General features: G+C 37.2%; 1 protein-coding gene across 2 annotated transcripts in view; it reads right to left on the bottom strand.

The window, feature by feature from the left end:
• Positions 1-940: 940 nt before the first annotated feature.
• Positions 941-17,269, bottom strand: part of nsmfb (NMDA receptor synaptonuclear signaling and neuronal migration factor b) — a 28,408-nt gene continuing 12,079 nt past the window's right edge. Inside the window, exons 5-14 of one of the 2 annotated variants that reach the window (XM_079606992.1) lie at positions 13,018-13,070; positions 12,569-12,658; positions 11,002-11,129; positions 10,761-10,844; positions 10,406-10,439; positions 10,167-10,237; positions 9,970-10,049; positions 9,013-9,115; positions 5,392-5,467; positions 941-4,802 (exon numbers count right to left, since the gene is read on the bottom strand). In XM_079606992.1, the coding sequence (XP_079463118.1) occupies positions 4,705-4,802; positions 5,392-5,467; positions 9,013-9,115; positions 9,970-10,049; positions 10,167-10,237; positions 10,406-10,439; positions 10,761-10,844; positions 11,002-11,129; positions 12,569-12,658; positions 13,018-13,070 (817 nt within the window). In that variant the 3' untranslated portion in view covers positions 941-4,704. The remainder of the gene's footprint in view (positions 4,803-5,391; positions 5,468-9,012; positions 9,116-9,969; positions 10,050-10,166; positions 10,238-10,405; positions 10,440-10,760; positions 10,845-11,001; positions 11,130-12,568; positions 12,659-13,017; positions 13,071-17,269) is intronic. The other variant, XM_079606993.1, reaches the window with a different exon arrangement.

Below are 17,269 nucleotides of genomic sequence, written 5' to 3'. Positions count from 1 at the left end.
TCATGCTGTACAGCGGTTTGTCCTGTATCTAAGCACATGGCACCCTTTCCCGGAGGCTTTGTGTCAGGCTTTCTGTTCTACACAGGGAATCTCACCACGGTTGTTTTTCTATTGCCCACACTCTTATACCAGAGCTTTTAGCTCACGAGAAAAGAAGTACGATCCCCCTGGACTACTCACTGCCAGCCCGGGCTGCTACCAATCGGAGTGTTGTGTTTGATTGTGTAAGCAAGTGCGTACGGGTCTATCCATCCGTTCTCCAATCCACTAGGGTGGCGGGATGTGTGTACGGGTATGGTGTATAAACAGCATTTGGAAATGATCATAGATAGACTGAGAAATCAATGGCAAATCTAAGCAAATGTCACCCATTTTTTTCTGTCTGGTTTTATCCTGGATATGGCTGGTCACTTGTGTTTATTTAGAAAGATTAATCGGTTTAAGGGTGATGAAAGGTTTTTTTCTACTGTCGGGTTTGGCTGGCTTATAGCTGGGTTTTAAAAAACACTTATTATTTAGTAATGTTACTGATTTGACACTAACTTGAACTGAACTGAGCTGGATGATGACAATATTGTCTTTTGCAGAACCGCTTAACACCTGAATTGTATTAGATTCATAATAGATTAATTTCGCAACACTGACACTGTTTTGAACTGAATTCAATCAACAATGAACTGAATTGAGTTGAATAAATGACACAATTTCCTTCTGTAGAACTACTTGTGGTTTAATTGAACACTATTTACAATTGATGAACTTGAAAACACAGCTATCGAACTGAACTGAATCAACAACACTGAACTGACTCGAGCCGAATCACTGATTCTGTTATTTCTCTGTTTATTATTGTGAAGCTGCAGTGAAACAATCTGTATTGTATAAAGCACTATATAAAAAGGTAACTTGGATTGATGAAAGAAAGACTCGAGACAAAATTCCACTTAAATGGGCACATTTTACTGTAAAACAAATTAAGAAACATTTCCAGTGTTCACTGCTGTGAAGAGGTTGTACAAGGCAAAACAAACAGTTTTAGAGCAAACTACCTTCCTGAATACAACTTCTCATGTTAAATAATGTGAACACTGAGCTAAAGAGATAGAAACTATGAGCTTAAGCTCGGTCATTTAAAGTAGCAAAATGGCAAGATGAGCTAATTTGCTTAAGAAATATTGACCATTTATCAGAACTAAACACTATTATATCATATACTGTATTTGGCAATAAGAAAACCATACATGTTTACTCTCAGCACTCCTCAAATACTTTTAGATATTGTAATAAAGGCTATATTAAAAGTATTATCATTGCTACTGACAATGCTTTAAAGTGATTAGTTTCACCAGTAAGGCTTTGCAGAAAATAAGAGACATTGCAAGACTGCCCAAAAAAAAAAAAAACCTCTTACAAATATTTCTCTATTTCTCTTAAAATACCCCATGAGCCAATGAATCTGACAATGCAATCATGATGTTTACAGTCATTCAGCATTTAATCTAATCAACTCCATATCAAACAGTATGGCAAGAGACACAGGACAAAAAGAATATAAACTAAAATATTTTAAGAGCTGAAAAAAGTTACATTTGAAGCAGTGTAACAGTCAATACATTAAAAAAAATAAATTGATGTAAAATTCAGTTAGCCTACACTTTTTTTAAGGTGCCCTTGTTACAGTGTGATTACAATTAAGTACTGAGTAATATTAATTAACAATATGTGCTTAATATATAATTATGGGTTTAGGGTTAGTTGCATGTAACTATGCATTATTTACTGTTGTTAGTGACTACATGTAAAATGTGTAACAGGGACACTGTAAAATTAAGTGTTATCCAACATTCTTAATTTATTAGGTCAAGGCTCCTGGAGGCATTTTCTCTTCCACAAGCGGGTAGCACATCAAATCCACACCAGAACCATTTGAACAAATTCTCTTTAAATCTCAACATATCAGGTTTACAGGCTTTGCTCCACAAAGTCCAAAGTACTGACAATAATATTGTGTTTTCTTAAAACATAATACATCTTAGTGCCTCATCGAGTTTAATGTTTACCAATTACAGTATCAATGTTCGAATTAGCATCACAACTAACCATTTCTTTTAATTGCTTTATACGTCGGAATCATGAATAATTTGTACAGTTAGAGAAAAACTGCCTGAAGCGCTCAAATATCATTGCCCAGAGCTCAATAACACCCATGTCTTTCTCTATTATGTTGCAAAGCCAGTGGCTGTGGTAAAAATTAAAACAGATGCCGTTAGAAACATAAATAGCATCCAAAATATATTTAGACAACAGTGTCCTGGAAGCAGCACAGTCTGTCCTAGAAACAATATAGCTCATGTTACAATGTATATTGCGGGATGCACAACGGTGTATTTATTTGGAATGAGATGCATGCATGTTTTAAAATGTGTTCTTCCACCAAACTCTCCTTTCATTTCCTAAATCCCACCTAACATGACATAACCATATGAGCTTTCTGATCAACACAAGGCCATATGGCAAACACTTATTGCAAGATTAAGGAGGTCTTCACACATCACGTTTCACACCTGACTTGCCATTGACCTTTCAGCAAATCCAAATGGCTCCATGTTTCCTCAGAGCTCTTGCGGAGTCCTTGCGGTTCTCATGTGCCATTGGCTCAATCAGTGTCAACACAACAAATCAAATGCTATGTTCTATTACACCCACAAATCATATATATATATTCATAACTATCTATTTTACACTCTATCATCGTATTATAGCATACAATGACTTGGGTAGAAACAGTGGAGGGAGGATTACATGAGTTTAAATGAGCTTGGAAGCCAAAAATCAAAGCCATCAAGACATGCATTCATCTAAACATATCCTCCATAAAGTAGCGGCCGGACTGCTTGATCTAATCCAAACACACTCCGTTCTCCCGATGGCCCTACAGATACACAGATTTTGTGCTTTATTCGATTTTCAGGGCGTCTGCACAAGTGGTCAGAGATGAAAAGAGATGTGATAGATCAACACGAGGAAAACAGATACGCATCCTTGACATCTCAGTGCTTTAAAGCTAAAACTCACTCACAAACACAGACATAGATAAACGTGTAATTCTTCACATATACTCTCCACGGCTTAATGCTCTAAATATAGCCATACTAGGGATGCTTTTTCTGCTGGCTTCCATTGGATATTGCGACGCATTCTCATCTTCACATTATTACTCCAGTAAGACTAACCACATTGCACTTTTTCTATCTGGCAGCTTTCGATGAAATGCTTTGGACTGTCTATTGCACCAGCTGCTGCTGTTTTGCACTTGAACATCCACTCGTGATGATTGAAGATTACAACTATCCACCAATTTATGTGTTTGGTGCATCCGAAACACACCCACGCACCAACTACGGCGATTAGAGAACATTTTTCTCCACAGAGAACCACTTTAAAGGCTAAATGTACTATCCTGTATACTATGAAAATTTAACATTCAGAACCACTTACTATTGAAAAGAGAAATACTGCAGATACAATTGCACTTTGACTTATCAGAAATAAGTTATCGTTCACCTACAAAGAAAACACCACAAAACAGAGTGTGACATCACGTCAAATACATACAGACGATTATGATAAACAAAGAGACAGAGATATACACAAATATGACACGATTCGAGCGTAAACTCGCTAATTGTCTAACGTTGTCTATAGGTTCAAATTGAATACATTTTAAAATCTTATTCAAAGTTTTCTAAAGATGCTAGAAAATTTTGAAAAACGTCGAAGCTAAAAGGCTTAAATCTGCCGAATGAAATAAAATGAGCTTCTTCTACACATGCCTTAATGTTACACATACAGTGTGTAATTTTATGGAATTTTAGACTATAGTCTATAGAAATCTAAAATGTCTAAACACACACAAAGCCCCTGATACAGATTTCAAGTGTAATTTCAACCCCACTCACGTAGTTTAATCCTTTGGACTGAACTTTGGACTCTTTTGTCTCATCTAAAGATGGTACAGTACAGAGGGAGGTCCGTTAAACGAATGAAACCTGAGTAATATTACCTCTCGTGAATCTTAAGCCAAAAACCCCCACCATACTTTAACAACTAAAACAGTGCAATATTATGCTGAAAGATAAAGTACAGTAGTTATTTTAAGTTAGAGTGAATATGTACATACAACAGTAATGTAGTTCCACAGTTTCTCCTGCACCTGTAGATTGTGAATAACATTAGAACCTCTAGTACGGTTTAGTAAATGGCCTTGTTTTGTTGTCCCTGCTAGTTCACCACAAAAACAGCTACTCAAAAATAATAAAAAACAAATCTGTTCTTATTTGTCCGTGTTATCACAGCTTTCTCAATTCTCAAAGAAATTGAACATTATTTTCTAGACCTCACACAGGCTAAAAGATAAGACCGGCTGATCTAGCGAATGTTTCTCTGTCAGGCTGAAAGCTCAAATAGATGGGGTGAACACACAGCGCCTACAGTAACAGTAATGGCTGCTTCCCCTCTTGTTACATCTGAGGGCAGAGAATTCAAACATCTTCTCAATGTCATCCATCCTCATCCTCAACCTCATCTTCCTCCTCCATCTCAGGGCTTTTCCGCCCAGGCTCTCTCTCTCGGGAGGGAACGTTGCCGCGTGGGCTCTAAAGTAAGCTACCTGCCTCTTGGGCTGTTTAAATCAACGACACAATGTCACAGAAGGTCATCATAGTCGAGAAGTTTGGAGTGCTGGCGGCTCTTCCACAAGCGGTAGAGGCGGAAGTCGAAGTACATTTCGATCATCTCCTTACCTAAGAGTGGAGAGAGCACAACATGTTTAGCCCTCCTTAAAATATCAGACCAGGCACGTCACACATCTATCGTACCATCCGCTGTGTAAAATAGATCTACATTAGGAAGCCTTTATAGGCACATTTGTGGGTGTTTTAAATACTGTTCTCTATTTAAAACAGTGGTAATTATCCTGAACAGTGCAAATCAAGCTGTGTAGAGTCCATAGGGGACAAAAAGGAGACAGAAGAGGAGGGAGGGGAGAAAGTGGGCCTCCTGAGTCCAGTGAAGAGACAGGAACAGTGGGAGAAGATAATGAGGTTTTAATTGGGGAATAATTACTGTCAAATCAATAGCAGTGGCACTGAAGAGAGTTGGGGTCAGAGTTCACGTGGCACATACAACTCTCCATACTGTATATGTGATCTGCTTTTTTTGTTTATTTGACAGACCACCGTGGCCAGATAAACAGATAAAATTGACATTATTTATTTATTTAAATGCATGTTTCGTAGTTTGTTTACCGCATGTGTGTCAGAATATGTGTGGTCATCTCTGTCGTGTGTGTGTGTGTGTGTGTGTGTGCGCGCGTGTGTCTGGTACACTCACCCTGAGCTGACAGCTCCAGAGGAGACTTAAACTCAATGGCATGAGGTTTCATCAATCTCTTGAGGTTTTGAAAAAGCTGAGGATGAGAAAACTTTGCTGTTACTTATCAATTTTCACAGTTGTTAAATCTACAAATTGTCACAAGACCTTCGATATTATTCCCAATATTCCAAAAAAAGACAAAAAAATGATATTTACAGATATATTTTCAATGACCAATGCGAATATCAATATTCAGAGAGCAGGGAGGTTGATTACAATAAAATGCAGATAAAAAATAATAAAAAAATAAAAATAATAATAATAATAATAATATATATATATATATATATATATATATATGATCAATATAATTTAATGAACACAAATGAGGTATACACAAAATTGTTATTTGATTACTTTATATACTAACAACAATTTAGTATATTATGTGTGTGTATATTTAATATGCATTATTGAATACTTGTTATTGTTATCGTATACACAATATTTAATAAAAAATATAATTAGTAATTAATAATAATAGTAATTATTATTAGTATTGGCTTGGTATATATATATAAAAATTTATTATTAATAAAACTTTACTGCTTCATTTTATTATTTTACAATTTTTGTATTGTTTTTTTTATATTTATACTATTACCCATTTACTCATTCACAATATAATACAGTATTTTTGGCTTAAAATATTTATATAACAACAACAACAATAGCAAGTATTCAATAATAATAATGAAGCAGTCAAGCATTAAAATAATAGAAATTTGTATTAAAATAATACATTATTATTATTAATATTACTTGTGTACTCAAAACAAATTTATCAACTGATTAGGCTGTCTGTACATTTCAAATTGTCCAAATATCAGTCTATAAGTGCTATTAAGTCTGTAACTACCAAAAGCTAACCAAAATCTTAATCCAAACCTTCTCCCTGGTCGACTTGATAATCTGACTGCTAATAGGAGCCGTACAGCGATGTGCGTGCATCATAAACTAGAGGGCGCTGGACAGGGCAACTGGTGGAGTGTTAAACTGTGTGTTCTGCCGTGCTGTGATCGACCTCCGCTGGAGGGGGTCTGGTATTGTCAATGAGAATCCTTCATATCGGGACAAAGCCTGTCAGAGTGCATTAATTGCCTCCCGCTATTCTCCTCCCAATCCTTTGACTTCTGTTTCTCTGGATGCTGTCAGTATAATCTCTCATCTGGACATCTTTTCTGAGAGCTATTCTTCACCTCTCTAAATCGATCATGAAAGCCACAGAAAGCCTCATAAATCCAGGCTCAGATAATCAATCTCTCTCCATTGTAGTGAAAGCCAGGCCATTTGTAAACCAAAGTGCTCGCAGTAAAAATCCCCTTGCATCAGGATATACAAATATGACTCCTAATCATTAAAAGCAATATTAGCAGCTCAAATCAAATTAGCAACAGAAAAAAAACGGGACACATGGGCAACTGGCTCAAAGCTAATGGTTATAATGATGCCGAGCAAACTAATCCCTTCCCTTTATTCAGTATAACATTACATATGCTCAGGCAGTCGTTACAACCTTATTAGCTTTCTGCCTGGTATTGAACACACAAGATTTATGGCCAACTGCTGCTGCCTTGACACGGCTAATAGGAAAACAAATCACAGAGACAGTGTATAACCGTTATCTGATTTTAACACTACAGCAAAAGCACCAAGGCAGGAGATTAAAGGCACAGTTCACCCAAAAAATGAAAATTCTCTCATCATCATGCTTTTCCAAACCCGTATGACTTTCTTCTGTGAATCAAAAAAAGCAGACATTTTTAAGAACATACTGGTTGCTATTTGCCATACAAGAGCCGGAGCTTGAGGTTCAAAAGGGACACAAAAGCAACAAAGTATAAACATTTCAGAGTTATGTGAAGGACGTACAGTATTAGATGTCCGATTTGTGAACAAATCACTCTTTAGAAGTGGATCTCCAAAATGTGTTTGATACGGTTCATAAAACGAGTCTGAATGATTTGTTCATTGATCGGACTGATCTGGTTCTCGACTTAAGGATCATTGACTCAAAACTCGCACGGCCTATTTGACACTTTTACTGTGCTTTTGAGTCTTTTTGACTAATTGTAATTGCATGGAAAAGAGAAATGTGTACAACCATAAAATTTCATACAGGTCTGGAATAATAGGAGGGTGACAAAATGATGACGGTGCGGAACTATTCCTTTAAAAACAGAGAGAAGGCATAAAGCTGTTGGGTTGCTTTCTGCTGGCACCTGGTCAGAATCTATATATAGCAAGTTCACTGAAGCTCTTTCTTTCTCCTTCAGAAGGAGCAGGGGTCCATGGGGGAAAATTGCTAAATGCAGCGAAAAAGCCTTCATGTTCCTTTACTTCAGTTATATTCTCTCTGTAGACCTGCTTCAGAAACCGACTGGATGAAATGCTCATGCGGCAGAAATTTCAGTGAGACTCTAGTTTCGTGCATGGTTATGTGTAAACTTCAATCAGGGACTCTGTGTACTTCAATCAGAAGACTGCATCCAAATTTGTTTACCAAGTGTATCTGTCATACAGGTGCACCATGGCGTTGTCAAGCCCTCAGCATAATGGTGTTGCAGAGCACTAACTATGTATAAAATGATCTATGATTTGCAGGAATCCTTTGCATGTAGACATGGAAAAATAGGACACATTTTTTTTTTAAATTTTGCCTCGCAACACCTCTCTATGGTTCAGAACTCCTCAGTGTACACTTATAAATATGCATATGCACTCACTCACCATTCAAAACACATGTATTCAGACACATTTGTTCAAATAAATCACACTCCTGTTATTTATTTATGATCTCACAGTCACGCAGCGTCCTGAATAACGAAAACGACTTAAAATCTGATGTATTTTTTTCAAAAACGAGATTTTAATCTGATCTCAAACGATTTATGGATGCATCTTGGATCAGGTTTTTTTTGTATTTTGGACATTTAGCATGATAATACCACTGACGTAAATACCATGGTAGTCATTCAGTACAATCTGATACTGTGGGTTACACCACAGTGCTTTTCTGAAAGCGCTTATCGTTATAAGCCCATATCCAGCTTGGCATAACTGAATATATGTCCAGAGCTGTGGTGGCCAGAGGCAACTGTCAGTGTGTGCCACTGAGAGACTGCGTGTGTGTGCATGTTGGAGTGTGTGAGAGTATATGAGGCAGAGAAGTGCGAGGGTGGAAGGGTGATAGACTGTCTATCTGTCAGTCACAGAGCAGTTGCTTGTCAATCTGGCACCCTGATCTCCTGCAATCATATCCCTGCCTCACGCTGAACACACTCCAACCTGGCTTCCTCTGTTTCTCATGCACACACCTGCTACAGCATGAAAGTACAAGAAAGTATGAGGCTGTGCAGTCGTGTCAGCTCTGCAAGGGTACTAAAACCCATACATTAGTATGAATATAAAGAGTATGACTGATATACAGACTATAAACGTAATCTTTCTATCTATACACTGAATATTCATCCCATTCCCCTCTATCTCTCACTCATAATTTCTTGTCTTTATGACAAAAATCCTATGGAATGAAACAGTGGTTAAAACACACAGGGAAGGTGAGTAGATATGATCTACCTTTTCTCCATTAGCATTGCCGAGCACATAGCAGCCCATAATGTGGATGAGGTTGGGCTCAGGATTTAATAAACTCATGAATCTGCCAAGTCTCTTCCAGAACCTGCACACAAAAGCTCAGAATGATTACATGGTTTTTAACATATTGGTTTTCTTCATATTGTAAATTTCATTGAATTGACATTAAGAAAACCTATATTATGCAGGGCAACAGAACGCCATCTTCAAGTAAGCTACACAAAATAAACTGAGCTGTGATCTTGAATGATTTATCAGTAAATAAAGAGGTCCTCTTTGCAGCATGAAAAACAATCATTCAAATGTTTAATTAATAATATCCTGTATTTACACCATCTTGTGGCTTGTTGATTATAATGGAAGCATTCTAGTTTTGTCATACACTGTAAATAGAAATGTTGACGCAACAGGAGTGGACCAAAAGGCCATTTTTCACATTTAATTAACAAGGATGCAAACTCATCAAGGGTAAAAAAAGGCGATGAAGATGTGACTCCCCTTGCCATGTCCTCTGGGAAGAACTTTTGTTTTTATTTTATTTGTTTTATACCATCTTGATGGTCCACTTTAGACATTCTACTAACTAAAAGTAGCTTTGCAACTACTACATGTCAACTTATTCTACTAACCTGAACTCGAAATACAGTGTAATCAAATACTGTGCATTACTTCTAATACTAATAAATATACTAATACAAATATTCATCTTAATGTCTTTTACGTTAAACCACAGAGCTTTTATTTTGGCGGAAATACAGAAGAGAGACCTTAAAGTTTCGCTTACAGTATTGTGACAACAGGTTTGTAAATCTGGGAAGATTTTTTGCATCCCTGAATTCATTTGTAATGTCAGTTTTTGTGTTTGTTTATTAATTGTGCAGCGCTTTTACAAATATATATATAAAAAGATACAGAACTGTTTTGTGAATGTAAACTCACTGTATCATGTCCTCCTCCTTCTCTACTTTAGCAAATGTGGCCACTTTGTTCTTCAGTAGGTAGAGATGACCTGGACCTCCCTGGAGAATAAAGAGAGCCAATTACGCAGTGGAAAATAACATGCACATAAATACTCCACAAGCACACTTGTGAAAAAGCAAGATATGCAAATTATCGCACACATATTTTTTCCAAACCTGACAGAAGATGAGCATGTTCCAGATTTTGCAGCCTTTTCTGTAGGCGGTGAGTTTCTTTTCAATCTCCTCTGAAGAGAAGAGAGATGAGAGAAGACAGATAGCAGAGAAGTGGAGAGGGAGGCAGCAAGGGAATCATATGAAATTACAGCCCGGCTTTTTTTATAGTAAACAAACAGCAGGAGTAAACATTAGGCATACAAAAAAAAAAAAAACGTGTCTGGCCAATTAACACGTACCTAGTATATCATCGAAGGTGGCATGTTCATGATCCTGCAGGTGGAATACAGGGCAAGCATGAGCAACAACAAAAACTGCATAAATCTGAGATAGGAATTATCAGTTGGTAAATATTATGTCACGTTTTTATTTGAACATAACTTAAGTATAATATATGCGCTAAATCACTAGCTTGGCATTACAAAGCAGTTATCTGCAATCTCGAACAATGATGATTTGCACTACTAAAACTTGCATGCGAGAGCTGACTGGCAGACATCATTAGCGGTGCTTAACACAAGGGGCTTTATACTAATAATCAAACTTTGATTCTCTTTGATCTTGTGTATGACTGCATCATTAAACTATACTCACATAGAGAATGGGGATTATTGAGGGGTCGTCCCGGCGGATTATATCGGGAACGTACTCAGCCTTTGGTACTTTTGATGAAATTAGCTGTTCAAAAACAAGGATGAATAAAACACATGCGTATTAATGAGCCCATCCATGATCAAAAAGCTGGACTACATTTAATGAGATACTGATGATGAGTTCATAAGAAGGCCATTGGCTCATATCAAAATGGATGAGGGTGATTGAAAGATGCAAGTACCATTATTTTGGGTGGGATGAAGTCATCGCCCTCGCAGGCTGCTCTTTCTGACTCTCTCTCTTCCTCCCAGTCGACATCATCACACTCTTCTTCATCCAGATTGCCAGACGACGCCTGGAGGTCTCCACCTGGGGTAAAGGTAATATGCAAATACACAGAAACACAACACAACAAGCACATAAACGACCAATGAGATGACAGGTTCTATCAACAAGCATTCTGTTGTTCATGTCTGAGAGGTTGGCCGTTCTAACATGACCTCTCCTGCTTGTTTGTGAGGAGAAGATCTTACAAAGCAACGCATTTAGTGCCATATAGGAAACAAAGAGAAAGCACACATATAGACAGCAGAGTACATCTGTGGTAAACAGACATTTTACACATGCACAGATGCTGATATGTGAGCGTGCGTGATGAATAACACGATGTACGAATCTTGCACAATGCACAAATGAAGCCTCTAAAGAACATGTCCATTTCATATTTAAGATTTCTTTTCAATTTAAGACATTAAATTCTGCAAAATCACATTTTCATAATAAAAACTAAAAACTAAAAATGCCATTGTTATTACTGTAAATTTAATAAATAAAATGTATTACTAAAGTTTGGGGTTAGTAAGATTTTAAATATATATATTTTATTCAGCAAGGATTCATTAAATTGATCAAAAGTGTCAGTAAATACATTTGTAATGTTACAAAAGATTTATATTTTAAATAAATGCTGTTCTTTTGAACTTTCTATTCATCAAAGAATCCTAAAAAAAAAAAAAGCAGTTTGCACCAAAGTATTAAGCAGCACAACGGTTTTCAACATTGATGATAATAAGAAATATCAGCATATTAGAATGATTTCTGAAGGATAGTGTGACACTGAAGACTGGAGTAATGATGCTGAAAATTCAGCTTTGCCACCAGAGGAATAAATTCCATTTAAAAATTTATTCAAATAGAAAAAAGTTACTTTAAATTATAACAATATTTTACAATATTACTGTTTCACTGCATTTATCAAATAAATGTAGCATTGTATTGGTGAGCATAAGCAAAAACGTAAAAAATCTTTACCTACTCCAAACTTTTGAAAGTTAGTGTCTTTAAAAATATAAACATGATAGTAGCTGTTGTACTTCCTTTAATCAACGTTCCATTTAAGGCAACTCAGTCCAACTCCCCTTCACTCCAGTTGGCAAGAACAGAAATATCAAACAGAAAAGCTGTTTGTAATTGTTATGTTTAAAGTTACGTTTAAAATAAGACCGGGACATGATCTGACAGGCATCATAAGATTTGTATAATGTTTTGTGTGGGTGACCAATAATGTAGTACATATAATGAAATCAGAAAAATATACACCATGGCTGTGTGTGTCTTTCTGTGTGTGTGTGTGTGTGTGTGTGTGTGTGTGTGTGTGTGTGTGTGTGTGTGTGTGTGTGTGTGTGTGTGTGTGTGTGTGTGTGTGTGTGTGTGTGTGTGTGTGTGTGTGTGTGTGTGTGTGTGTGTGTGTGTGTGTGTGTGTGTGTGTGTGTGTGTGTGTGTGTGTGTGTGTGTGCGCGTGGACTCACTGTCTCTGGAGTCATGGAGAGAGTCAGGCTTGACGGGTGTGGGGTCACTCCAGGAGCGGCTGAAACTCTTTGCTTTGCGATCAGCAAATGCTAATAACGAAGCGGAGGAGGAAACGAAAGCATCACACAGACTGCTCTTCAACACATACACACACACACTCTGGGCTCTTGTCTGAGGTTGGGATGTGACATGTTTGAGGATTTCTCCACTTTAGGCTGACTACTTCTAAATATTAGAATCAATTTCACTCTGTGTAACGCTTATTGATGAGAGAGAGGCGAGGTATTCAGAAACGAAGTCACATATATCAGACAAGAGCATCGGTTTCATCCTTTTGACCAGATCTGTGACCCCTGAAAATAATTCATCTGACACCATGAATTATTGTCAAACAATGGCATGTTCACATATTTGCTTCTTTTTTTTTTTTTAATCACACACAACTCACTCTGGGTCTTCACCTTCCTGCTGCCCACCATCCTCAAATGTTTCCGGAAGTTTCTGGGATAGAAAGGATTTTCAGAAGCACAGTAGATTGGAAAGAGGTATAAGATGAGAGGGGGAAAACACAAGAAGAATGGGAGATGGAGTAAGAGGAGACAAAAATGGAAATGTTAAACACTTTTAAACATCCATTTATACATGGTAGCATTAGCATGGCAGATTACGGACAGGGACGAGTGTTTGAAGTTATACAACAAGCTCAGTGCACTCCAAACAAATCTCCAGTCCTCGCTGTTCCTCTGCAAAAAAAAATAGGCAAACATAAACAGTTTGTCCCAGTTTGACAGTGCTTCAGGCTTCAGAAACACATTTACTCACTCATCTGCATGTCTGTATTTTCAGATATTCAGCACACTGTTTGATCTTTTAGCTTAAAGTCACCAAGAAATCTAAATGGACATTATATTCTTATATTTTATGGAATATTGCAGTGTTTATTATAAATAATTTATCTGTGCACGTTTTTTGTTTTAATCATGTGCCCTCTTTAATCAAAATAACTTTCTCTCCCCCTCTCTTCTCTGACTCTTCAGGACAATAATTCCTTATTTCCATCAAACTGTCACTCACATGAGATCACAGCAATTATCAATCAACAACAATCCAATGAACCAATCAGTTCCCGATGGACAAAATCAAGTCCCAACCAACATCTTCTCTCAATCGAGAAGCTGCTTCACATTCCGATATACGTCACAACAGGGAAGATCGCAACTTCAGGGCAAATTCCAATCAGAAGTGAGCATCCCTATGCACTACTCACTCACATAAATTATTAAATTACTTCCACTGCATGTTGACCATGACGTGACCACTGCATGTTGCCTTCACTCACGAACTTGTGGAATGGGGTCTTCGTGAAGGGATTCAGTTGTTAACTTTTGTTTGGAACGCTCCTACAAATCGCTTCCCCTTCCGAAGTTCCCTTCGAGGGTGCAAAAACGCAGTTTGGAATTTGCCCCCTTGGTTTCATTCAGACTTTAAATGAACATAATAGAAAACTGAAATGTTCAGTGCAAACTTAAATGAGCATTTTTTTTGCACTTAAGTGTCTTACTACTTTAGAATATACTGTATGTTTAAAATTGTATGTTTAAAATTGTAAATATAAATAGGAAATTAAACCTGAGAAATTACTCTAGTAAAGTCAGTGGCCAAGAAAAATCTGTTTTATTCTACATAAGACAGGTCGCTGCCTCATGGAGGTTGACATTTTGTGACATTACAAGATTTGTCAAAAATACTCTATTTTATGGGTGAAAAAAAAAAATAGGGTAAATAAGGTATTTTTACAACAGCATTGATAACCAAAAACATTTGATTTTGTGTGATGTAACATCCATGCAGATAGATGTCAGTATAAACACTGTATTGGCCTGTGAAACATAAATTACCTACTTCCATACTATATGGTAGGTACTATGTGAGCCAAGTAGTATGTCAGAATTCATAATATTCATAAAATTGTGGATGAATCGCACCCGGATGACCTACTACTTCCATCGAGATTCTAAAGTGCGGATCTGATGGACACTTTACTATCCCATGATAGTATAATATCCCACGGGATATGATTTGTGAATGGCAGTGAAGCAATGCAAATTACGGCATAATCACATGACAGTGACAACATTGGCGGATGTATGTCTGAAATTTCATTCACACTATATAGAACATACTTTTTTAACAGTCACAAAATAAGTTTCAAACCAAATGTAGTACTATACAGTATGTGATTTCGGATACAGCCTTAAATTCACCTGTGGGTACCTGTTAGCGCAGTAAACCTGGCTAACAATATGAATAACTTCATAGTGCAAACACATTTAAAAATGTCACTGTGCTTCATGTTTTCATTACTGAGTTCTGGTGACTTTCAAACCAGAAAATCGCTCACAGAAAATTGACTACTACAAACTGCCTCATCAAAGAATGAAAGCAAGTTCAGTTGACCCACTCCTTCAACTGACAGCCTTCCTCCTCTCGTTAGCACTCGTTCTCCATGCATCATGTCACCATGGTTACACCGTAGTGTAGTATTGTAGAGTGAGCCGTGGAGAGGTAGGTGGTCTTTCCTCATTTGCCAACAAATAATAGAGCAGCTCACACACTCAATGTGGAGCCTTTAAAATAAAGGAGAGCTGGGCCAGGGATGAAATAATGAGGCAATTTTGCCTGTACAAAAAAACAGGATAAAAAACCGATGGTCACGGTGTAGACTAAGCATTTTGTTTCTGCAGGCATGATGCAGTTGCACAACACCACAATATTAGAAAGAAGCACTGCGGCCAAAACTAGTAAAATATACTGCGGGAAAACTAATATTCTTGCAGTACAGTGAGTGATGCATATAGCAGAGGACATTTTTACGGCATGTACTGTACTTGTGCCGCTATGAGCCTCTAATCAAATTCACCAACATGAACATTTAAGGGCTTATTTTAATATCGCTGTTATTTTATGAGATGGCTACAAAGAGCATGGTGACAGTGCATCTGTACAGTTGTCAGAACTGCTTTTCTCCTTATGTCCGTCTTGCTGACAACCTTCTAAACTGCTGTCACAGTCAATGTGCCGGCTGACAGGGAAAGAGCGCAGATCTTCATCAAGTTTCAAAAATAGAAGCGCGTATCAAGAGAACTATGAGAATCATTTTTAATTAGACGCTCTAACGATCTTAATCCTCATTTGTGAGCGAGCTGAAAATAGAGCGATCAGTCAGATCGCCGGAGTGCGACATGTTGATCCTCACAGAAATATATATACACATTGCTTTTATTAATAATCTAAGAATATAACATAACACATTTCCTTGAAAAGCACAGCCATTCAATATGGGAACAACAGAAACAGCTCAAGGTTTAAATAAAACAACTGTGCCAGAAGATTTAGAGCGTGTTCTACTTTTTTATATCTGATGAAACTCAGCACAATTAAAAATACTATGAGCTTCAAGGGATAGCTCACTGAAAATGAAAATGCTGTCATGATTTACTCACCCTCATGTTTTTTCAAACCCATATTTCTTCTATAGAACATAGAAAGTGCTTTTGAAGAACATATTGTTCTAAAAAATGAGAACTGAGGCTGTCAAGCTTCAAAATTATAAAAAAAGGCATACCGTACCTCTCTTTGATGTGTTCAAGAGAAGTGGATATTCTGATTTGTGAATGAATCGATCAACTGAATCGGCAGATGCAGTTCACAAAGCAGAATGATGTGTTCACTAATTCAACTGTCTAATTCAACTGTGAAGTCAACTTACTGTCACAGTATTCAGTTACAGGTTAACATCTCACTGAAGAGTAATATTATTAGTTAATAAATCAGCTTGGTCTGTCCATCACACAAAGCTACTGTATTAATAATGTTTCAAAGATTTGGAATGCAGCACACAAATCAAATGGATATGAATGCATAAATGGATTTTGTCACCTTTGATTGTGATTGCATGGAAACAAAGGACCAAGTTATTATTATTATTATTATATAACTGTGACGAAGAAAGACACTCATAAGGGTTTTGAAAGACATTAAAGTGAGTAAATGATGGCAGAATTTTCATTTTTGATTGAACTAAACCTTTCATGTGCAGTTGTTTTGTACTCCTAATGGATGCAACCAATTATCTGCAAGCTTCCCACAGTCACAGGCATCTACAGTAATGTTGTTGAGCAGCGTCATGGGATCTCTGGAAAACACTAAAAGCTAGATTCACAGTCTGCTCTTTTTTTCTGTATAATAAAAGGGGAGTTGAACTCTGTTACACATTTGCTGGGAAGATGAAAACCATATCTGTCCTTTCAATTGTCCTTCATTTCTCTACACATTAGTTCTTTATAGCAATTCTGCATCATGCTGGGAATACTTTTTTGATGATCTGCCAGCAGGCCAATTAGGTTTTACTGGTGAACAAATGTTTTTAAATATCTAAGCCAATTCAGCAGGTGGAATGAGATTTGCTGTTGAGTTATTGATGGTGCACATGACATCGGTGCCCTGCGTGACACTAGACTGATAAGTGAAACTCTGAAAGTGTTCAGCTGTCAGCTATATCGATTAACACACTCCAGATACTGCTCCTTCGGTTATTCGACTGACCTATTGATCCAAGAAGCCAAACAGAGAAACACACACACACCCACCCAGGTGCTTTGTGTGTGTGTGTGTGTGTGTGTGTGTGTGTGTGTGTGTGT

This window comes from Phoxinus phoxinus, assembly GCF_949152265.1.
Source record: "Phoxinus phoxinus genome assembly, chromosome: 3".
NCBI classification, from domain to species: Eukaryota; Metazoa; Chordata; class Actinopteri; order Cypriniformes; family Leuciscidae; genus Phoxinus; species Phoxinus phoxinus.
This window is presented reverse-complemented; position numbering and strand designations above follow the sequence as displayed.